General features: G+C 40.6%; 1 protein-coding gene and 1 long non-coding RNA gene across 3 annotated transcripts in view; one reads left to right on the top strand and one right to left on the bottom strand.

Moving 5' to 3' along the window:
- LOC106039165 (uncharacterized) overlaps positions 1–24,475 on the top strand; it is a 213,753-nt gene that overhangs the window by 17,379 nt on the left and 171,899 nt on the right. Inside the window, 1 exon segment of the mRNA XM_013186073.3 lies at positions 13,404–13,484. Within this exon segment, the coding sequence (XP_013041527.3) occupies positions 13,404–13,484 (81 nt within the window).
- LOC106039176 (uncharacterized) lies at positions 529–22,836 on the bottom strand. 2 transcript variants are annotated; one of them, XR_007168455.2, is made up of 5 exons: positions 22,595–22,836; positions 21,676–21,850; positions 20,765–20,893; positions 8,105–8,166; positions 529–689 (listed from the first exon to the last, which is right to left on the bottom strand). It is a non-coding gene; the product is annotated as an uncharacterized lncRNA (long non-coding RNA). The 2 variants fall into 2 exon arrangements; XR_001209084.3 differs by lacking the exons at positions 529–689; positions 8,105–8,166 and adding an exon at positions 11,745–11,928.

Genomic DNA, 24,475 nt, shown 5'->3' with positions numbered 1-24,475 from the left:
AAATATTTCCCTTAAGGAACATAGATGTGAACTAATAGCCTATATTTTGGGCTATGTGGATTCTCAGAGCTACTCCATATGTCAGTGTGGCTAACAGTCTACACACTTTTCAGACTAATTTGGTCTGAACCTGTGAGTCTGTTCACACTGGAGACAGCAATAATCACTGAACACATGTGGACCCCATTTTATTAGGGGACTTTGTGAACACTTAATGTACCACTGTCTGGAAGTAATAAAACTCCAGCATCCAGAATTGTGTGGGAAGCCATGAAGACTTTAGTGGCAGGTATGCAAGTTCAGACACCTCTGTGTACTTCTCTGTGAAATACTTGGCCAGAAAGTATTTTCAGTAATCCAGCTGCTTTGTGCTTGTTCCCAGGCAGAGGGCTCCGTGAGCTATTTGTGCTAAAGTCAGCATTTCACATTACAAAAAAAAGTAGATTTCTGTTAGATAGAGGTGAGCTCTTACCCTGCATCAAGTAGTATTTTCTAGTGTTGTTTTGCTCTCTGATTAAATATCAGTAAAATACCTGCCAAGTAATCTGTCTTGGGTGTTTGTTACCTGAATTAGGATTATGAACGTGCTAGAATTGTCTCTTGCTTTCCATGCTGAAAATGTGCCAAGCATTTTCCCCTGCATAGATGAAGCGTAATGCTGGTTGTTCTGTTTGCTGTCAGTGCAAACTCTGAAAGGAAAGATAAAATCTGGATTAATTTGTCTGCAGTTAGAACTTGCTTGCATCCTGGCACTTCAAAGGCTGATGTAGGAAGAGTACAGTGGTGACTGGTTTGTTAGTACATGCCAGCTGAATCTGTCCCGTGCAATGAATAAACTTATCAGATTCTTGCTCTATCATTAGCTTTCTGATAACTTGTGTTAATTTCTAACATAAAGGAAAAGAGTGAAAGGAAAGACTGAGGTGAAACCTTGGAAGTTTTCAAATGACATTTGCATGTTGGTATTAAGACTGCTGCAGCTACCATCTGTGCAATTTTTAGTGTCTATGCTGTAAAGAGAATAGGGAATCTTGTTGCTTTCCAAATGGATCTACAGCCCAGTAAACACTTCTGGTGTTGTGTACAGCATGAGATATATCAGTAAACCAGGCTTAATCATCACCATGCAGCCATCCAGCCCATTTTTACCCAGCACAGAGGGTACCTGTCCAAGCCATGGGCTGCCAGCTTCTCCAGGAGAATACTGTGGGGGACCGCGTCAAAAGCCTTGCTGAAGTCTAGGTAGACTGTGTCAACAGGCTTTCCCTCATCCACCAGGTGGGTCACCCAGCCTTAGAAGGAGATGAGGTCAGTCGGGCAGGACTTGTCTTTCATGAACCCATGCTGACTGGGCCTGATCCCCCGGTGGTCCCGCATACATTGTGTGGTTGCATTCAAGGTGGCCTGTTCCATCACCTCTCCTGGCACCGAGGTCAGGCTGACAGGCCTGTAGTTCCCCGGGTCCTCCTTACGACCCTTCTTATAGATGGATGTCATGTTAGCAAGTCTGCAGTCATCTGGGACCTCTCTGGATGACCAAGACCACTGATAGATGATGGAAAGCGGGCCAGCAATCTGCCAACTCCCTCGGCACCCTCGGGTGGATCCCATCTGGCCCCATGGACAGGTGGAGCAGCAGGTCTCTTAACTGTTTCCACCTGAACTGTGGGGGGTGTTTCTTCTGCTCCTCATCCCAGACTTCCAGGTTGGGTGGCTGAGTACTCCGAGGATAAGTGCTCTGGCTAGTAAAGACAGATGCAAAGAAGGCATTAAGAACCTCAGCCTTCTCCTTTATCCTCTGTAGTCATGTTCCCCCCTGTGTCCAGTAAAGGATGGAGATTCTCCTTGGCCCTCCTCTTACCCTTAATAGATTTATAAAAACATTTTTTGTTATCCTTAACCATAGTGGTTAAGCATTTATGTATTGACAGGCCAATGTGTAAGGAGTATAGAGGGGAACATAGCTAATGTGGTGAATAGAGGGTGTATTAGGGGACAAAAATCTGTAGGAAAGCAGGCTTCATCAGTTCTGTCTTGTGGAGAACAAGCTGTTGTTTAGCAGAGGACAGAGATCCTGCACTGATGCAAAACCTCAGTTACAGTTTACCTTTTATCTTTCAGTAACAGAATATAATATGTAAAGATTCTTTCAACGTTTGGATAGTGCAGCTGAACAAAAAAGAGACCATTATCTACAATATCTGTCAAAACTAAAGAATGCTCTGTGCTAGCCTGCCAAATGCAAGATTTGTTCAGTGGAGGATTATCTATTTGTTTAGTCCAAAAGAGAAAATGATCTAATTTCTTTGGTTCAGTTTGTTTATTGTGACAAGTTATTTGAGGCTGATTATGACCTCTCAGCAAGTAAACCAAAGCTACTTTTTGCTTGTTTTACTTTTCAGGTCTGGAAATTAAATAATTTTAATATGTAGTAAATTGATTGACAGAAGGAGTCTCTGTTCTTGCGCTGAATTTTGCTTTGAGAGTAATGTTTTGCGACAGTGGCTGGGGAGCAATTTCACAGCATAACCATCTTGTTTCAGATTTATGGGAGAGAGGGCAACAATAGAGCACAGTAGGAATGTTCTGGGGGATTAAATTCATGTGATTCAGTCAGATGTAGGAAAACTGGACAGACCACACCCTGAATTATTGTGTTAAGTTTTGGGCACCTTGCTACAAGAAGAATAACAAATTGCTTGAGCGTGTATAGAGAACAGCAGTGAAGCTGGTGAAGGGACTACAAAACAAGACTTCTGAGGAGCGGCTGAGGGAACTGGGGCTGTTTAGTGGGAGAAGAGGCCGAGGAGAGACCTTACTGCTCTCTACAACTCCCTGTGATAGGATGCGAGCAAGATGTCTCAAGCATTGTAATGGGCTGCCTAGGGAAGAGGAGGAATCTTCATCCCTACAGGTATTTAAGGGATGTGTGGATGTGGCATGTTGGACGTGATGGATGCACTTGATGATCTTGAAGCTCTTTTCCAGCCTAAATGATTCCATGGTTCTATGGAACATTGGAGGAGGGGACCCTGACACAGCAAATGTTCAACTTCAGATGCTGGTCAATATTCAGCAAAGTGATAGGTCAGATTCAGCCCAGAGGTCTGCAGACTACCACAAAAGCAGACTGTTATGAGTGATCATCACCCCCAAGCTGGATCTTCCAGCTTCCAGAGGTGATTCCCTGGCAAAGCCTCACGTCACCACCAGCACCACCGTGCTGTGGGTTGTGGCTCATCACAAAAACTTCTTGGGCCTCGCAGAGAGGTCACAGACCTTCAGTACATAAGGCTTCGAGCAGATCTTATTGTTACCCTTTACCTGCAAGTCTTGGTAACTTAGTTTAGAAATATTTAAAATGAGGTTTGAAACTCATTTTGTCCCCCAGCTAATGGACTGCGTGGATTGAAATAGGGTCACTCGAGGAGCCTAGTTTGGAGAGGGTCTTCATGTCTGGCTCATCTTTCAGTTCTTCCTAGCCAGCACCAGCTTGTTACTGCCTCTCCCTTACCCCAGGTCAGTGCAAAGGTGCATTTGCTATAAGCTGTGTTAGAAGGAACTGGGAAGCAGGCCGCAGTTGGAAGAGGATCCGCGGGGCTGGAGGCAGCTTGCCCCCTGGCGGCCGCCGGGAGCCAGCCGGCTCGGTGCAGAGCAAACCTTCCTCCTGTTCTGCTGCAGGGCCAGCGGCTTCGTGAGCTGGCTCGGGGATCGGGCTGATTCTGCAGATGTCCTGGTCAACCAGACCTGAAGGGGTGTCCACATAAAAGCTCCTTTCGGAGCTTGCCGGAGGACACTCAGTTTTCTGCCTACAAAGCAACGTGCGCAGTAGCATAATCGTCCTCAGACTTGAACCATCAGGTGTCAGCCTTGCTCTGTCTCAAGGGCTTTCAGTGCTGCATTATACCAGTTGTCTTCCTCTTACAAGCTCCCTCTCTCTGCCCTGTCATAGACACAAAACAGTCAGATTCTCCCAGTGAAGTCCACAGCACCGTCATCTTCCAGCAGAGTGAACAAATGAAGGGGTGGATGGACAAGGCAGGAAGGGACAGAACTGCTTTGTGCATGCTGGAGTGTGTTGCTCTCTTTTATGAGCAGAAACAATATATACAAATGCTGTGCTTTCCTCCTGCTTCCTTTTCAAGTCAGAGGGAAGGGCAATAAGGGTGACACAGTCCCTCCCAGAGCTCTGTTGTGCACTGGGGGTTACATACACCTTGTGTTCATGTATGCAAGCCTGTCCACCCCACAGCTCCTCCCTTCCTTGTGAATTGTTTTTTCAGCCACCCTGAATTTGTTTCACCATGTCCTTCTGTCAAAAAGAAAGATGTTTCCATAAGCCTTATTTGTTATGTTTTGATGTTAATCCTGACATTCTTTACCTAAATCCAAAGAACGTGCATTGATTTCCTTTACAAATCTAAAGGAAAAATACTTATCTTGGATCTTAAATGTTTAATTGCATCTGATTAAATAAAGCCTTCTTAAAATAGGCCCCAAAAGGAAAAGATCCAATTGTCAGCCTGTTAAATACCAAAGAAAAACAAAACACTGAGGAAATGAATGGGTACCAGTCAATGGTGTTACTGTTGCTTAGGGACTGATAGTAAGAAAAGTGGCATGTGTCCAGAAGAGGCCCAGAGCAAAGAGAGGAAACCTCTGTCTCACATTCGGAAAGAGGAAAGGCAGCGCAGAAACTGATTTATATGTACAAGTGAAATCTGAGCGAAAAGTGTGTATACACTTTATAGTTCAAAGACTATTCATGAAATAATATGAAAGAAAGTGGAGAAGAAGGTAACTATGATGACAAGAAACAACTCAAAACACCGCTGTTTTTTTTCTTTAGCTCCCTGAAGACTGCAGGTCTTTGTTTTCAGTGCATGAGCTACTGTTTGGCAGGTTTCCTGAACCACTTTGTCTATTCACTTCTTGCTAATGTGAAAGTGCCCAGACTCCCTGGAAAGAGAGCTTTGTTGGAAACCTTTCATTATCAAGGATTAGCTGTTTGGTAAACCTGTGTCCCCTTTAATAGTCTGCCGGGAAGTGCTGGCTAATGAAGGGCTCATTGTGGTGATGCTGTGAGTGTGGGACTTGAATCCATTTTATTGCTCAGATATCAAGCCAGGATTTGTAGTGCTCCAAAGGACTGAAGGGAAACTGAGTCCTACCCTTTGGTTCTGCCACAATTTTGTTGAAAAATCTGCTTTCCTTTCTCAGTATTCTTGCTGAATTTGTGGTCTAAACACTTTACATAGCAGGAATTTTGCTTACTATATGTTGATATGTTAAAATTATTCATGTAGACTTAAAAAGTGTTGTGTCAATGACTGGGGACAGCTTGCTTGAAACATTTCCATATAACACCAACAAAAGAATTGAAATAATAAAAGCCATTAAGTATAAGCCATTCAATCATAAAGTAGTTGTAAAGCTCTTGGCAAAACCAAGTGTGAACATCCTCATTCCACCTCCAGTCAGGTAGAAGACATGGCAGGCAAGTGTAGGATTTACTTCTTCCCTAATAAACTTCCATGTTTGTTTTAAATCTCAAGAGATCTAAAGATAAGTTACCAAAGGTGTTTGTTCGTTTGTTTGATCGCAGTAATTTACTAGAAGTCCATTCTACATGAAAAAATATTTAAATACAACTTAGATCATGAAGAAATAGTGTTGCAGACCAGTCTGTAATATTAAACATATTCTTTTGTCTCAGTAATAAATCTCTCTTACTGAAGCTCCAAAGCCACAGTTACATTGCACCAGTTAAACAATCCACTCCTATGAATGTGTATGTGGATTTGTTTTGCTCATTGCTTCACAAATTCGATGCTCTTGGCAACTATCCAACTGTCTGCCACACTATCCTTCTTAAACGTGCAGTCAGAATCGTGATTACCCCAAATCAGGCCACAGAGGAGATACACGGTGCAGTGAAGGCCCATCAGAACCACCTGAGGTCAGCTGAAAAGCACTGCTGGACCCCGGTGAGGGGCTGTAACGGACTGTAGTGACCCAGAGGAATCGATGCATACTAAAAATGTAAGTCAGTGCAGTTGCACATGAGCCAGAAAGTCTAAATTTCCAGCCGTGTTCTTTGGTTATTCATGCTTAATATATGGGAAGAGGCAGTGTCTGAGAGGAGCAAGCGTTCATAAAAAAGCCTAATTATGGAGTCCTGACACATGCTCTCACGTGGGAGAGTCTGCACATGAATCAGTGCTCATTGCTGTGACTATTTAGCAGAGGCATCAGCATCAGATTTATATGTTTTTGCTGCGCTGTGTTACCATTAAGTTGAGAGGTGATGGATGGAGACCCCATGGGAATGATCGTCTCGCTGTTTATCTGTAGTTGGTTGCTGGCATAGACAGGATCTTCTGAATTTAGCCAAACCTTCCTCTGTGTCAGTGGGGAAACAGAGGTCAGTATGGAAACATTTGGAATGAAAGGGCTAATTTACATTCATTCCCACACCACGTGAAGAAAGCTGTGTGAGCTCACGATTTATAGTAATCCTCGCAGTAGGCGTGTGCCTCCTTCTGGGTTGCGTGGAGCGCAGCGAGGCTGTATCTGTGGGCTGCCTGGAGGCTGCGAGTGCAGTGAGCCTCCTGTGCTGGGCACGCTGTAAGATCTGATGGTTGGACTAGACGATCTTGGAGGTCTTCTCCAACCTTAATGATGCTAGGATTGTTGCTACAGCCTCAGAGGGTGCCTTCGCAGGGCAGCTGGTTCCTAGGGCTGGGCACAGCACCGCGCCGAGTGACCAGGGCAGCACAGCTGTGCTGATGGTGGTGTGCAGGAGTTTTCCACCCACCTGCAAAGCATTGTATAGACACCTCGGGTCTTCTTTGGTATGCCTCCTAGTGTGGCACCATACATCCCATATAGGGGAAGTCAGGTTTTCTGCTGGGAAACTGATTGGCACCTAAATATAGGTAGATGCGTGTGTAATGCTTGCCCAGAGTATTTTCTGCTGCCCCCTTCTTCCATTTTTTTTTTCTTTTTTTGGCAACTCTTCTAAGGTGCCTAGGGGTGCAATATGTATGTATTTAAATATCCTAGATCTTTCTAACATTTAGAATATCATTAAATGTAATTTTGCCCGTCAAACATAGTTTAGATGAGTGACTTTCAAAACTAGTTTAATTATTTAGTTGTACCCCCTTTGTAAGATAAGTTTTCACTCAAAAATATGTGGCAAAACCACATAATAACATCAAATTGGGATTTGCATACTTGTAGTAATGTAGACTCCATGAAATCTTTGCTGAACTTCCTGTGTTTATATGTTATCTAGTACCTTTTAAAAAAAAATTCTTATGTAATTTTTCTCTTCTCAATGGATTTTGCTATGCAGTTAAAGAACATCTTTCACATCAAGTCAGACTAGAATAAGGTATTTTTAGGTAAGAGGCTTGATCTAAAGTTAAAGCCTGCTTAATTCTAAAGTTTTAGAAATAAAATTGAAAAATAATTCTTATCCCATGTGGAAATGTCAAATGCACTATCTGGTCAAAGCAGATTTTGATTTAGGGACAATAAAAGCAGAAGAAATATCTCTTGTTATAAATACATGAGAGAGGCCTTTGTTCCCTGCTGACTTCCATTGTTGCTTGTAGGACTTTTCTGCAAAAATGATTTTCCTCTCATGAGTAATTTTTGGAACAAATTTGTTGTTCTACTGGAGGGTTTTCTCAGAAGCCTTTCTCTGTAAGCCCAGCATTAAGACTCACTGAAATTTGCACAAAATGGCAGCTAATCTTCAACTCTGTAGTTTCAGGTCTTTGAAGACATCCAGTCTTATTCAGACTCATTGTTTTTTCTTCATCCTTGAAGAGCTCCAAGCACTTTATATGAACAGTTTTGTTTTGCTGGCTTACCAGTGCTATTTAGGCAGTAGCCAGAGTCTGATTTGTAATTGAAATAACAGTAGCTCTCTAATCATTCTCAGTGTCATGGTGTTCCCTTGGAAACATGAAGTTCTGAGACTTTCAGCACCTCAGAAAACTATTTTTTGTCATACTTGGCAGCTGTTTGTCCCCCATCCCAACCCCCAGCTCCTTGCTCTGCAACTGGAAAAGCTCTGCCAAGAAGACCTCACCTTTGCTGGCAGATCCTGATCAAAAACCTAGGCTGGTAATCAATATACAGTTGTGAGGGATCCTGTGAAAGAAGTGAGAACTCTGTTATTGTCAAGTTGGTATATGAACTTACAAACTCACATAACTAGCATGGAAACCTCTCTATCACTAAAGGAAAAAAATGTTTTTTCTCTTGCAAGCTATACCTGGAGATAGCACCTCAATAAACAACAGGTATAGATAGTGTCATTTTTTCCACACATGAGACTAACGGGAATATTTAATTCACCAGTTAAATGTGACTACTGAAATTAGCATGAATCGCAAGGTTCATAACACAGAATATCAGTTTCAACTGTGTTCCAGCCCTCAAGCACAGTCTAGAAAGCAGGAAAGGAGTTCCAAGATAGTGATAAAATGGAAGACATGGAAAGAAAGATATGTACTTTCAAGATACAGTGTGACGATTAGGGGAAAGAAATTGTTAAAAAACAGAGCCATGTATCAGAGCCAGGATAACAAAAGAGTTTGCATGATGAAATGACCTGTTAAGTATCTCTGCCATATAGATGCTGCAAATGCATTACCAGAAGACAGTCTTCCTGAAGATAGTTCATAGTCTCTTTGGGTTCCAGTTTCTACCAGTTCAATAGGAGAAACCTCAGTTCCCCAGCCCTAAGTTACCTCCTGCCTGCTCTGCTGTCCCCCAGCAGAATTCTCCTTGCAGACCCACATGCTAGTTGATGTGGTAGTGCGCAAGTAGATTCTTCCATGACCTCCATGTCACAGAATTTCCAGCTAGGCAGACTCAGCTGTATTTACAGCTGATGTTTGCAATATAACTAGACAAGTCATCCCCGTATCTTCACTAGAAGAATATACAGAATTTTGACTAATATAGTGGCATTCTTTCACCCAAAGCCTGTCTACATTTGAAAATGTCATGTATTTTCCAAGTTAACAGTGAATGGTAACCTAAGTCCCTAGGATGATAATTAGTGTTCAACCATTTAACTGAATTCACGAGTGGCATAAAATATATTAAAACTTATTCTCTGTGTTTTGTTATTTTTTTTTAATCAATTGGAGTCTTATCCTATAATCATAATTTAAAGGATGGAATATACAGAGGAGATTTTGATGCAAGTGAAGTCTTTTCAAGATATCTCTTTAAAATTTAGTCTGTATCACAAACCTTATTTTATTGTGTTTTGATCTCACATATTTGTGCATCAGATCCAACTTTGATTGGTAATGGTAGGTTTCAAGAAGTCATATATTAAGTACAATAGAAATACTTACACTACAAATGCCTTTCCTTTTCATATGTTAATTTTTCAATCGTGTGAATATCCTCATTGTCCTTGCCTAATAAATTGTGTTCTTTGTAAGCATGCTTTGCTTGTGGTTCTATGCTTTAGACATTTCCTTTCTCCTTATTTACTCAATTACTCTACTTAAGATGAATGTCAGGCATATGTATTCAATATAGTATAGGCTCTCTTAGTTGTCTGGACTTTCCCATGTCTTTTCAAAAATGTTTGTGACTACATTGAAATTATCTTTTTGTCTTCTCACACCCAGGGATAAATGAAATTAAGCCGACAAATTGGTGGCCAAGTTTCTTCCAATTTCTATATCAGTTCTTTATAAATAGCTACTCAGAAGACTGTTTTATCTTCATAATCATGATTACTTCTTGTTGAAACAAGGCCTTCAGTCTCTGCCATTTCACAGTTGTTAATTTCATCAGTTTCCATCTAATAATGATTCAGCTTTCTCTTTTGCACTTTTTATTACCTGTGTAATAAAAGATGTCCTCTTTCCCCAGGTTCTCTGGCTCTTTTGTAAGCCTCTGACTTACTCTGCCCTAGTGAAGTATTTAGTTTTTCTCACTGTTTTCCTTTTTGTCAGTTGTAGTTCAGAGTTATTCTCAGTAGGCACATTTTAAATCATACTGAACTTTTCTCACACTTCCAAATATGCTTCAACAGAAGAACTGTATTCGGTTGAAAATTAAGTATTATAACTGCATTTCCCACCATGTCTAGACTACGTTACTGGCTACTTTTTGCCTTGGAATATTTCCAGGTTTTAATTCTTGGATATTTAAAAAAATTAAATTGTTACACTTAGGAATTCTATGAACTCAGTCCTGACATGGGAAAAAAAAAAACACAGACACTGTATTCAGCATAGTTATTTAGGTCTGTGTGATCATTATTATATCGTCTAATACTCAGGTCCCTAAATACTTATGTTGTCCTTCATTTTCTTTATGTGAGTCAATATTTTTTGCGTAGGTTCCTCAGGGAAACAAGTTGAGGTTGTACAGTTTGGACTGAAATATCTTACGATACCAAGTTATGAAAACATTTATTATCTTGTATTTCTTATACAAAGAGGGGTTAGAAGTGTGACATCTAGGGAACTGCAACTCCTGGACAATGCTTCAGGATCAGGATCAAAGCTGCTCATTTAGCTTTAAGGGCACTCTATTTGACTACCTCAATTACAAAAATATTTTCAAATTATCTGATGATGTTCACATGCTTCTGAGATGGAATATCATCCAGATATCCGTCTGCTGGCAAGATGGGTTAATACAGTAAGTACTACAAACACTACAGGACAGCTAAAAATTCGTCTCTCTGAAGATGAAATAGTACCAGCATACAGCCAGACTCAAAAGAGAAGGCAGTAAGAAGAAATCAAAGCTCTTACAGTTCAGTAATTACAACTAGAGTGCCCCTTTCTGATTAACATGGAGACCTTGCTTTAAAGCTTTGCAAGCATTGCTTCTGCTCAGAGTTTTAGAAGACGTGGACACAAATGCAGCGAGTGCTGTCTACCCACTTTTCAGAAACCGGGCGACCACATACAGAGGTGCTATGCTACAGGGCTGTCCTCTACCACTCAACCTCAGCCTGGCAAAGCTCTCCTGCCTCTGGGCTGGGGGTACCTGCTCAGGGTCAGTTCCTTCTAGTTCAGTCCCTCCTGGCTTACTCACAAGTGGCGCATCTGTAACCAAAGCCTGGCTTTCCAGTGAAGTAAGGCAGAAATGTGGAATCCACCTGTGGCCTTCACCTGGCCTCTGCACAGCACGAGAGTTTCCTGTTTGGCTGTTCTGCAGAACCTCCTTCCACCAGAGGGCAGCTGGCAAAAGGAGTGTGATGGCCTGGCCTGGCTCAAGATGAGACAGCACATAATTTGATGCCAATTCTTCTGGTTTTAATATCCTCCCTAACCAGATGCAAGCCCCTTTAGACATCTCCAATGGCTTATGGAATGCTTCCCACAATAAAGTGAGGGCAGTGTTCCTTCCCAGTTCCCCACAAGATCCATCCTCATGCTTACACAGTCCAATTAGTTAATGATATTCCTGAGTTATCAAAAGACTAAGCTTTAAAAATCCACTAATGCATCAGAAATATGAATTTTCAATGAGTGTATCCCTGAGTTCCATTCTTTGCAGATCTCGCACATTTTTTGTAGCCTAAGGTGGGATGAGCAGAGGAAGGTAGCAACTATTTACAGAATGGTCAGCACTGCATCTCCTGCCTTTGTGAATGGTATGGAGCCACTTCGGTGTCTAGACATAGAGCTTATGGTGAAAACTAGTGTAGGATCACAAGTAAAAATAAGTGACATCTGCTCCCTACTGTAGTAGTACATGAATATAGGGAATGAAGAAAAAATACTTGCGCTAAGTACTTATCCTGGCTTTCCTCATGGTAAAAGAAGGTGTAGTAGGAAATCAGTTCCCAGACGTGGGATCCATCTGCGCTAGTGTATCTCATACTCCCTGTTCTGATGTGTTTTATTACAAGTTTCAGATAATCACCTAAGACAGAGATAAGAGTTCAGTGTTTTTAAACAGAGAGAAGTAGCAGCTCCAACCATCCCATAGTGACTAACCTCAGTCTAGTTGTGTTTGTTGCTTTTTGTCTTTTCTCTCTTTCATAGTTTCTTTCACTTTCTCTTATGTATACTGTTAGTTGCTCTGGGGAGAGAGATTCGCTCCTCTAACTTGTGTTGAGGCTGAATTCAGCCAAAGTCAGTGAGGTCTCTAAGGCACTAACAGTAATGCTTCCTGTGGAAATAAATGGGACTTCAGGGGAGCTGGAGCTTGGTGATGCTTGCAATTGAAATTTTAATTTAATGCTTTCCTGTTTAATGTTGTAAACAGCCATATTGCATAAGCAAACCAAGTGAGACATCTCCACAATACAAGCCTGGGGGATGAGAACACAAATCTATGACTTTCAACCTCATCAGATGCGCACAGAAGTCATTTTTCGTGATAGACCAGACATTCAGACTTTCTTCTTCAGCCAGATGAAGCCACCTGCTGTATATCTCCCACAATAAATAGCAAAACATTACTTATTATCTCTTTCTCTCCCTCCAGAGATGCCACTAATGTCAAAGCTGAATGCTTATAGTTATTTCCAAAGTTTTAATTAAGACTGCATCAAACTGAATGGGGGATGTTCTCTTGGGGCTAAAGGCATTCTGCCACTTGTTACCGTCTTTTCAGGGTTTGACTGGGAACTTCACATTTACATACCCTTGGTCCTTCACTTGTGACTACAGGCTGAGGACAGATGGGATATGAAAAGAGTAGGGGGATAAAATAAGAGAAGGACTGCATGCTCTAAGGCATGCAGGAGAATGCCTGCACTAGTACGGAAGTGAGTTCCTCTCAGTCACCAGATCTATAAACAGCAGAAACCTCTGTCTTTCTGGAAACCCTTAGTGGTGCCCTAAAGAAGCCACAATTTATGCAATGGCTGGCTGCTGGCATGGGAGCAAGGTCTGTGCTTCTCTTTCCTGCCAGCATGCCTTCAGTTTTCCATAACACACAAGGCTATGGAGACGTTTTGGTGCCTAACATAGTTCTTCCATCTACTTTGTACACTGAACAATGATGATAAAGCTAAGTGCCTGAATACTAAGTGAGATTTATCCGTTCCTGTGTTGAATGCAGCTTGGAACTTCTGGAAAACACTTTAAGTTACATAATTAAAGACTGTACTGTAATACTTAAGAGAACTGCTTTAGGGTCACATGGGTAATCTTAATTCTGGTAATTCTTAATGTTCGAAAGCTTGATCTTGCAACCAGAGTGATCTTCCTTTAACCCTATTTCATATGTGTAATTTTTTACTTGACTTGAGAAAGTTTTTCTTTTTCTGTTTTTTTTTTTTTTTTGGTGGGCAGGTGAATTGAAAAGCAACTGTACTGATAGCTCCTTGCTTCCTAAAGCTGAAATTCCAATTGACTTTTTTCTTCTTCCTTCCTAACATCTCTGCATAGGAGTGTCATGGAAGTGTTGTAATAAGGACTGCTGGAGAAGCAGAAGAGAGTACTTCTGAGACGAGACAGCTCCACATCCAGGTGCAGAGTCCCTTTATGTATTTGAGCTGGGAACATGCTTTCTCATTCATGGTATAATCAGAGAGACCCTTTTATCTACAGGGACTGGAACTAACAAACTCTGTTCTACCAGGTTAAAACAAAATCCAGCTTCCTTTATGGGGGGGAATTTTTCAGCATTGCAAGAAAATGTGCAGAAAAAAAAACACACATCTATTTCAACACAGTCTTGTGATGGTCTTAACCTGCAGGGCTGCTAAACTGTACCACAGCTGCTCACTCACTCCTCCTCCTCAAAGGAAAAGGGGGACATGTGACAAGTGGTGAGTGATCTCCCTGTCCTTATTTCAACCCCTGAACCCTTTCCTTAGAAATTCTGCTCAGTTACTGTACAGCTGGGAGAACTCAGTAAGTTCCCCAGTTCTTCAGTATATAGTGGAACTTGAAAACAAGTGATTTCCTCTGTTCGTCTCACCTGAGGTTCTTTATCTGGTCAATATATTTATGGGTGTGGGCTCTGGATACAGTGAAAGGCAACTGATGTTGCTTTCACCTTTCTGCAGTAGTTCAGTAGTTAGAATACTCAGTCAGGACACAGATGCTGGCCTTTCATTTATTTCCTTCCTGTGAGTGCTAAAACCCCTTTTTCTCACTCTTTGGAAGAATACTCTCACCCCTCATAGCTCAACCATGTGTTGAACAGCTGGTAGGAATGTTCTTGTGCCTTCCCATTGAAACTGTTCTACTCTACATGTTGTAATAAAGGATCAACTGACATGAGAAAGATCACAAGAGAACATTACTCTTCAGTGGTTAGGACCTTGGGGGTAGAGGTGGGAGGGAGGTGGAATAGCTGCAATACGGCTTGTGTCTGCTCAGTCATTTTGCACAGTTCCCCTACTCAAAAGCTTATTATAGAGTCTACCATCTTGCATCTTCTCTGTTTCTTATTTATTACATCTGCATTCTTCCCAAAGTCTTAAACTACCTCAGTTCCCATATGTGCATCTTTTCTGCTTCCCCTAATCTGGCTTTTGTCTATCTGCTGCCAAAAGCATTTCATATAAACTTGAGCCAGGCTTCCTAGCTATAAAAGTGATTTACAAGAACATATTAATATATTGTTCTTCTAATTTAAAATAAGTGAACTTTAAAAAAAAAAAAAGCAATAAAAGTGGTGATGCAAGTAAGACTGTGAAAGCATCTGGCCGGTGAAATTCCTTTCTGGGAGGTTCCCTTCCTTCCCAAGCTGGTACATGGAGCAGTTCACACATCATGCTGTTGCACATTTCCTCTGTAACTAAAATTGCCTCATTATGTAAGGGAAATTGCTCTGTGTGCTTGTGTGGTTCTGTGTGGCAGTCTTGAGGGGAGATGTAAGTTGAGGAGAAGCCCAATTTAGAACACATTTAAAAATGAAAAATAAACCTAACTGCTTAATTCCAAGTAACGTTAAGAGGAAAGTTTGCAAGTCACTGCTATCTGTGGCTTGTTTGCAGCTTATGGCCTTTTCTAGCAGCTACCTATGTAAAGTGATTAAAATGCAGTCTCTTAATTTGAGTGAAATTTAAACAGCATGCAATTTTCTCTGGCAGTTTAATATGTGTGAAATATTCTGCCATTCCAATCCCTGGAATTTCATGCTACAGATACATAAATCTATCCCCTTCCTTGTATTCTTCTAAGACAAACATCAGACAACACCCTGTACATGCTTGCCTTTGAAAAGACAGAATGGTAAAACTGGTTTCATGGAGTTCCTGTCTGAGAGAATACCATTCTTCAGACATCCTGGATATTAAATGTTTCTGCTTGCTCCCTAGAAAATTAAGTAGTAAAACAAGCTTGTGTGTATGTGAAACCAGTTATAAAAGGCTTCCAGCTGAAAGTGAGTTGTCTGCTTATGGACAGTCTTGAAAATGTGATGTTTTTCATATAATGAAGTCTTCTCTGTTTGCTTTTAACATGGGAGCCTATTGGAAAAGTATAGCAACTGTTTGGGAAGATGTGGACCACAGTGTTCACAACAGCTGAACAGGTGCAGCTCACTTCCTTTACCGGTTCAGAAAGGTGACTGACTTAAAAGCAAATTCAGGTCTTGCAAACAGCATTGAGAATCCCTTGAGCTCAAAGGGAATGTTTGATACTTCTGATATCCAAAGAATGCAGTGTTTCTGATAAGAGCTGCACATCATGTTTAAATTCTAAACATTTTATGAGTTCTGGCCCCTGTTTGAAAATAGGGTACTACAGACAAACTGTGAAGTGACAGCTGAAATGTTCAGCCTCTTGGTATAGATTTAAAAGCCTGTACTTAGTATTTGTGTTTGAAAATTTTGGCTGGTACTTTTAGTCTCTACAGATTCCTCTCCTCACAAAAAGACATTAGATATTAACTCAAACCTACCCTGGATATTTATGGTTTACCAAAATTAGGATTTATGTAGAAACTATGCCCTCATTTATATTTAGGGCTCTCTAGGTAAGCAAATTTTCCTGGGGTAATGCTTATTATCAGTGGAAGCATGCCACATTTTGTTTGCTGAAACCATAAAAGATAAAAAAGCGTGATATCCCCTTCATTGATTTGCTGGAAACAGGAGGCATGGGCTTCAGGAAATAGCTGCTGACAAGGATGAGATGTACCACATAGGCTCATGTGATACAGAAGAGGTCATGGAGGACGTTATATTGTTTTTCAATCCGCATTTTCTTACTGGTTGTGTTCAAGTGGATATTAATTACAAAACCTGGGATCCCTGGAAGTAGAAGCACAAGTTCTCTTACTTGAGATAAGGCTAGCACAGAGTTTAAATAGAGGCAAATCAGTCTTCTCTGTGGTTTGAACTACAGTTAGGAAAATAAAAAGCTTAGAAAAAGCTATGCTGTGGTATAGAAATGTGTAATACAGACAGCTACATACAGAGATACCTCTAAGTGGAGATGTAGTTGCTTGAAGTTTCCAAACAAGTTAGCAGATTTAGAACGAGGAAAAAGTTGTCCACAGCTAAAATGGATTTGTTTAGTTGAGGAAGGTATCCGAGCATTATATGATTGGAAGGTAGTTAATTTAATGACAGTTAGGTAACACTGCTGTTTTTCTATGTGTATGACCTTGGTCAATTTGCAACCAGAATCAGTTTTTCAGCTGAAATGGATGTATCTAGAATTCATTTAATCCTCAGTGAGTGAGGTCAGTCATATGAAAGACTTTATTTTTTACTGTACAGTAGTTCAGCACTATGGTTGGTAGAAGAACTTTTAAGTACAACTTTAATAAAATAATACTTAAAAAGTTGGCATAGTATTGTCAAGACATGAAGCAGCATGCTGCTTTCCTGATGTATCAACACTGTCTGCAGAAGCATAAACTCTAGTGAACTTCAATTTGTAGAAAAGATTGTTGGGGTGAGATTTTCCTAACAAACAGCACATAGCATAGGTAAGAAAAAAGTGAGGAAATACTGTTAACATAAGATTTGCATTAAAGAAAAGATGGCAAATGGAGAATATGGCAAAAAGGAACTTGGCTTCTTTCCACGACAGTCTATGGGTTTCACTGTCCTAGAGCTGTGCAACTGGTTTTGTGTGCATGGGGCAGATGGGATATGACAAGCTTAATCTTGTTTTTCTTGTTGTTGGTGACTCACCTGAGCTTTAGTACATGTGATTTGAAGCTCAGTGATTAAACAGCAAGGACTGAAAGGGCATAAGGAATGACATATCTTGTAAGTCAGAGGGAGTGCTGTTTCCATTGTGGTTTGGTATATAGCTGAGAGCCTGAGCAAACCAGGTCTTCTGATTTGGTATTTTCTGCAAGCATGTGTGTTTTCTGAGAATCTTTTTTAGACTATATCATACTTTGTAGGAAAGAAACAGTTTATGGAGAACCAAAGAGAGCCCATTAAGGTAGCTAACCTTGAATGACTCATAAGAATGGTTTGTGTCCTGCCCTGATTTACTGCAAAATCAGAGACAATAAAGCTGGCTTTCAGTCAAATTACTAATGCCAAGCATACACAAGAACATTAAGACTGGGATGCAATGACTTCTTCCTAGCTTGAAACATTTCAATTTCTTGCTTGAACTGCAACTTTTGGGTCAGCATTTTCTCATCTTCATCTTTCCTCCTTTGGAAAGCTGATTGGAAAGAGATTTTTGTGTGATTCTCTTGCAAGATAGACCTGGTGCGGTCAACACAAGCAGAAGTAATGGTCACAGCAGGCAGTGGGTATGTGCAAACTGGAACTTGCAGGTCCATGGCACTATGTTAGTGCATAGGCAAATGCAAGCCAAAATATAGACATTGTCTTATACACACACTGTGTAAGACTTGTCCAGTTACTGTAAAAATATTTTAAAACTATTCTTCAGGGAATAATGTACTTGAATTTCTTTTTCTTATGCCTTGAACTCTCGAAGGGATCTAAAACATTCAATAGCAGTGTTTGGCAAAAATTCAACAAATCTTCTAAACTTGGCTCATTTTAGGTTATGGATTTGCCAGATCTTCAGCTTTTTTTTTTTTTCCTAACAAATTTCTGTTGTTTGGGATGTTTAGCTTGAGGGCCTCATCACACAGTATTTTTACTGGCATTTGTGTCTGGGTTCTTTGGGCTGTACTCACAAAGTATCCTGGCACTTGTTAGTTCATTCAAGTGTATAATGCTCTGCATCTTTGACTTTCTCCATTGCTTAGATCATCCAGATCCAGTTTTCCTCTCTAGAGACAAGTAACTATTTTACTTTTATCTCACTGTCAGCTTTTCTCAGATTTTCCATTTCTTGTCATGGAAACTTGCTCTAAGAATTACAATGTAATTATTGCAGTTTTTTCAGGAAGCTGAAAAATGGAGGGTTTTATTGGAAAACAATTTTTTTTTTGTCTTTATAGTTACAAACCTTTTCCCTGAGTTATTCCTGAGGTCTTCAAACACAAGTTGCATTGTCGTGTTTTTTTTTTTTCTTTTTCTCCTTCTGTGCTGGAATCCACCCTTATTGTAGAACTGTTTACCTCAAAGAGCAGATATGTTAGTTACTTGAATACCTCCTCAATTCCTCCTTGTTGTTTTAAACAAAATTATGGCACCTCTTGGTAAGCATACCACTGGCTGCATTTTGTTGGAGGACCTTGGTGCAATTTAAAGTGAGCTGGCTTGACTGGTTGCTTTTCTTTTGCAAAAACTGGATGTTTACTGTAGTTGTGAGGAATGGTGGCATGGGGAAGCAAGGCTGGTAAAGTGTTTCAGCTGGTAGGACTGGATCTGACCTATCTTCATTCCATTCTTTTATTGGGATCTAGTAACTTTCCTTTGCTGTCCTTAGTCTTCGAATTGTACTAAAGAGAAGCTTAACATCAGGTCAGCTGGCTCAAAGCAGCAACATGTTGGCGTTTGGGCTCTTCTGATGAGGTTATTCAATGTGGTGGTAACAGAACATAATAGTGAACATGAATCATGTCTAATTCTGTCTTGCCATTAAAGTGTGAGTAAACAGTTGGAATTGTGTAGTATCCAGAAGGATGAACCAATGTTTCTGGCTCTCTAGGTGTAAGAATTGTCTCTGTTCAAAGTGGTGAGGAAAGCTTTAAAAGCTTTCAAGTTTTGGAGCGGAGGTTAAAATTGTAATTAGCCGGGTTTGTACCTGTATGCATCTATCAGTGAACATTTTCTTTCCTGGCAGTTGTGCTCCCTTTGGCAGGATTTTATCCTTCTCTTAAAATCAATGTGACAAGCCTGGGTATTTGGCCAGTGTCTGAGAGGTAGAACTTGACCCACGATGAATGTGAAAAGTTGCTATCCCAAATATGTCAGATGCATGTAAGAAGAGATCTTGCTGTGAATAGACAGGGAGTGCTACATCATAGGCATCCCTTTTCTGTTCATCCAAACCTAACAGTACCTTACCAAATGGGAAATAATCCACATAACACTCAACAATGGGAATAACTGGAAGGGCAGCGAATGCCAGATGCAGGTCAGGAATGTCATTTTGTGCTTGGCATTTAACAAGTGGAAATATCTGTTGGACCTCAGCGGGCAGAGTTAAGAATACAACGACAACTTACAATCTGAGTGAAATGCAAGGGACGATAATAGAAGGCAACACTAACAAAATTCCTGAACTGCAAAAGCTGAGTATATAAAGACATTGTGTGACAGATGTTCTGGGGCAACTACATACTCAGTGTGCAGATTAGCAATTTAGGATTGTGTGATAGTTTTGTCACTGTGATGACGCCACTCTGAAATCTGAGCAGCAATCAATGTATCTGTTTTCAAGTGACTCTGCTTGTCCAAGTTCAGTCCATAAACGTGCAGAGATGCATTTATGAGCTTATAGTTCATAATGCACCTGGAAACATTACATGGTCAGTGCATATCTCTCCATATTCATTCTTGGATCTAGCAGTGGGTAGGAAGCAGGCCTTTGTTGAACTCACTGGGGCTCCTGATAAAACGTTGCGTGCTATCAGAGAGCATAGCCTGAATGAGGAGGAATGGCTATCTGTGACTTGCCATCTCTGGAAAGCAGCACACATTTAACCCTTCTAAGGTATGAAGAAATGTGAAGAATGACAAAACTTGGCAAGATTTACAGTTCTTAAAGTCCTAGCCAATAGAATGGCATTGTGCTAAGAACTTTAGTTTTCACTTTGGAAAGTGTTTCTGCTCCTTACTGTTGTCCAGAGCAGAGAAAGGCCAAATGTTAGAATTAGAAAGGTAACTAGAACAAAACTGTATTTCACTTCTTATATTACTGGGACCAGACTAATAGTCTTTGGGTAGAAGTTAGCAAATGTATATGTCTTTTCTGTTTCCATAGGTCTAGCTGCCACAATAACTCTCAGCTTGTTTTGATTTGTACATGACCTGGCTTTTCTTGAAAAGTAGAACCATATCAATATCCCCAAGCTGTGCATTTTGTGGAGATTATTCTAAGGACCTGTATGCATTGCAGCTATAGCAGACCTTGAGTAACTAAAATAATAGCCATGAAAGTGCAGCTGCCTGATATCATCCTGAGTTTCCCAGTAGACTGCTACAGGTTGTGCTGAAATGCATGTAGTCTTATCTTTATTATTATTACAGCATCGATATAGCCTCATAATTAGTTCAACTCTACTGGCATGTGAAGCAGGCCAGTATTATAAAGGTTGAGTAGAGGTCTAAGTATTTGATTTGGTATCTTTTTAACAAATATGCCCGGTTTTCCAAGATTCATCCAACTTGGATATGTCATAGAGAGGAAGTAGAGAAAGAGAAAAATTCCTGGTGGGATGAAAGAGTAGTAGTACTTACATGGTTACAAATAGTCTCTTTTCATTCCATGCTAACACTGCTTGACAACACTCCAAGTTCAACAGGAACTTCTGCAGTCCCCAGCCATATCACTCCAGTGGATACACAAACGCTTTAGGACACAGCAAGCTGAAAATTGGCATGTAAAATGTACCTTCAATACCAGTTGTGTCTGCTATCAAGAAATGTATTACAAGTCTTGTGGTACTGATCAGTGGAAAAGGTTGAATTCTTAGACATGAATTTAATTAATACCAGCAGCAGAGTTAATACACACACAGTTATTTCTTGGATCACATATTAAATGTGTGACAGTGACTTGGAACAGCTCAAAGATGAATAGGTTTTGTTGCCTGAGAAAGAGATCCCAACAGATGGTCTACTGCAGTATCAGTTCTGCAGCTGTAACTGAATTAATGCAATCACTAACAGAGCTTTATTTTTGTTTCACAAATTTGTTTTTTTGATCTTGAATGCAGAACTGAAGAAATGATGGCAACAGGAGCAAGCTAGGCTGGTAGTCTATGAACTTCAACCTCCCTTCTCCCTGCACAAGGCAGTTCCAGTCTGCAGCAACTTCTGTTCCAGTTCTCATCTTCCTTTCTCCTTTCTCAGTCATTTGCAGTGAACCAGGTGCATTGCAGTTGTGCAAGCAACTAATGAGGCTTGCTTGAGACTGTTCTCCTGCATGACTAATTCAGGATTCCAAAATATTTAAGTTAAAGTGATTCTGGGGGCTTTTGACACCTGCCCATTGAGGTGTTACTATTTGCCATCTGTATTATGACTCAAGTACAAGGTCACAACATGCCTAACAGCTACTAGTAAGTTGCCAAGAGGAATTAATGCTAGTAACTGTGTGTCTTTAACTCCTGTCAAGTGCTGTGCCTTGCTAGGAAACAGATGCATACCTTCTTATTTTAATTTGATTCTCTCTCATCTTTGTTGGACCATTTGTGTATGGGGAGTTTCCAGCAAAAGCTGTTGGTAAAGGCAGAGCAACACGTGGGGTTTCCAGTGGTGATTAAGTCCCAGTGCAAACCAGCAAGTTTGGTGGGATGTGCAGAGTTCTTAGGTGTCCGGCCTCTGTAGAAAGGTGGAAAATAGAAGCAGGGTACTTGAACACATACCACTTGCATTCTCTTTCAGGAGAACAAACTGTTGAGTTCTCTCCCATAGCACAAAAGGAAAGCAAGGCAAGAATTCAAAGATATATGTGAAAAAAATTCCTACTCAAATGAGCCAAATCTAACACAGAGAAGTGAAAACCAGAAAAACCAGGAAATCATGTACATGATATAATACTGCAGGAGAAGCATGTGCAGGAGGGCAGACACAATAAATGGATATTGAAGATAGTATAGAAAAAGTATGGCATGATTTCCTGGAAGTGCTGCCACACTAACAAAACAGGAAGAGGGAAAACAAATTAGTCTTAATTTTATATTCAAAATGCAGAGAAAAAATGTTTCTTATGCCTGTGTACGCAGTACTTTGGACTGTGTGCTTACAGGCTTGAAGGCTTGACCTGCATTTAATATTCGTCATGGTAAAGTGCAGCAATATATGACAATAACAGCATACTTTGTCTGTGACTGTACAATCTATTGTGTGTTGTGTAGCCATTGTCTATGTATACACAATCTAATTATTTCTACTACAAGTGAAAGCATACAATGCTAACACCTTGGTTGAAGACATATTGGTTAACAAGAACAACATTTTTATGCTAATCAAAGGAATAATTGTACAACGAGTACAAGGACTTTGTTTTCCTTGGTTTTGATGTAGTTCTTGACTGACGAACTAACCCCATCTCAGATAACTAACCTTGTGATGTCACCTGCTTGGGAAGAAAGCTCTCGACTTTCTCACTCCCCAGTGATCGGCTGTGGGATCTCACCAAAGAGGGACACAGTAGTTTATGGAAATCTCTCTGCTGTGTGTGCACTGTCAGTTTCTGGAATCATTTTCAGAGCTTCTGCTCCAGACAAGCTTCTCCATAAGGTACTCTGCCTCTGCCACACACAATAAACTTACTAGATTAGAAATCTGAATGCCACAAGCCCTTGAAATAGTATCATAGTCCTAACCAGCATCTATCAACTAATTAAAAAGTATTGTCTTATTTCCTTTCTTATCAGATCTCCCCAAAGGCCTGTTTTTTCTTGATTCCAGTAGAGTCAGGCCTTTAGAGTGGGATTGCATACTAGACAAGGACTCTAACCTGAAAACAGTCTTTTAATAGCCTTGGTATTGACTGTTTTCATTTTCAGTCTCTCGTCAGACTGAGAGTACATAGTGCTGGTTTATGTCTCTTTATGTCTGGGTTCCTAATGGCTTGGCACTACAGAATTAGCTCTTCATCTGGTATTACTGCATCTCACCCTACTGTGGGTGCCAGCAGTTTCCATGCATCCGGGGCTGATGCAAAGGTAGGAAAATGGATTTTATGTCCAGTGTAGGGTACATTAAGAATGATGGACTGGATTCTCATTTGCACCACTGTAATGTTTCCAGCCATGTAGAGGAGGTATTAACAGCAAACTTGAATCTGAGATAATGGTTATAACTTTGAAACAGTTTTCTAAAACCATACCAATAGCTCCCTATTGGACTAAGTTACCAGGCATCTAATTCCAAGTTACCTATGCTTCTAGTTTAGAAGAGTATCTTGGAGACCTAACAAGCTCTAAATTGACTTTGTAAGATTCATAGCAAGTCTGCTGTTTTTCACAATCTGGGCACAATCTTGAATAGAGGTGTCAAACTGCAGCAAAACTACCTTCATCTGCCTAGGGGACTGAGCATGTGGTGACAGCAGTGACATTCCTTCCACCTGTGGCATCACCAGCAACTCCCAGTGCATGTGGTGAGACAAATCAGCGCTGGGTGCCTTTACTGAACACATTTGTAGCTTCCTTTTAGGGTTAGATACGTGGCTGTTGCTGCACAGATTTTATTTTTCCATAGAAGCTCATAATTAAAACAAACTTTTCATCTGCCCTGTCATGTAAACTATAGCCTGAGAAGTTCTAACTTAGTTGCTGTTTGCTGATATGTGTCAGCAATGGGATTTTCTTGGGTGATGGTGGCCAGTGTTGATACATGGAGATTTCTGGCTTAGCAGTCCAAATGTTTACCGAGCTGAGAGCTGAGGCTGTGGTAAAGCACTGAAATAACCATCTCAGCTCCCTAAAGTCCAGTTTCTCATTATAAGTCCAGAATCTCTTACCTTCTATGAAGACAGAAAACTTACATTACAGGAGGGAAATTCAGGAGGATTCGAAGAGTACTTGAACCAACATGTTAGGCTGCATCAGGAGGTATAGTTTTATGATAATGGGAACCAAATGAACTGCCTAAGGGCAAATAAGTAATTACACAGTAGATGAAAGTGTCTGACATGATCATTCAGAAATTAGAAGACCTGTTTGGTCGCATAAGTCATCTTGCTCAGGCAGTTAGTGATGGCTGCCTGCAGTATGTCCCTTACCGCCCAGGTCAATGTGACAGATAAAGTCTTCATTGCTCGAGCTTGTTGTTTCCAACTGCAGCATTTCAAAATATGAGTCTGGGGATAAGAGTGATGATTTCACTAAGCCATATTAAATGTCCTTTTTAATAGACGATATTTGTCTTTACTGGCATGAGAACATTAACATCTCTAAACTTTGTATTCTAAGGGGAAGGCAACATATAGCAAAAATT

The sequence above is a fragment of the Anser cygnoides genome, chromosome 9 (genome assembly GCF_040182565.1).
Source record: "Anser cygnoides isolate HZ-2024a breed goose chromosome 9, Taihu_goose_T2T_genome, whole genome shotgun sequence".
Classification (NCBI taxonomy): domain Eukaryota; kingdom Metazoa; phylum Chordata; class Aves; order Anseriformes; family Anatidae; genus Anser; species Anser cygnoides.
The sequence above is the reverse complement of the archived record's forward strand: the minus strand, read 5'-3'. Positions and strand labels throughout refer to the sequence as shown.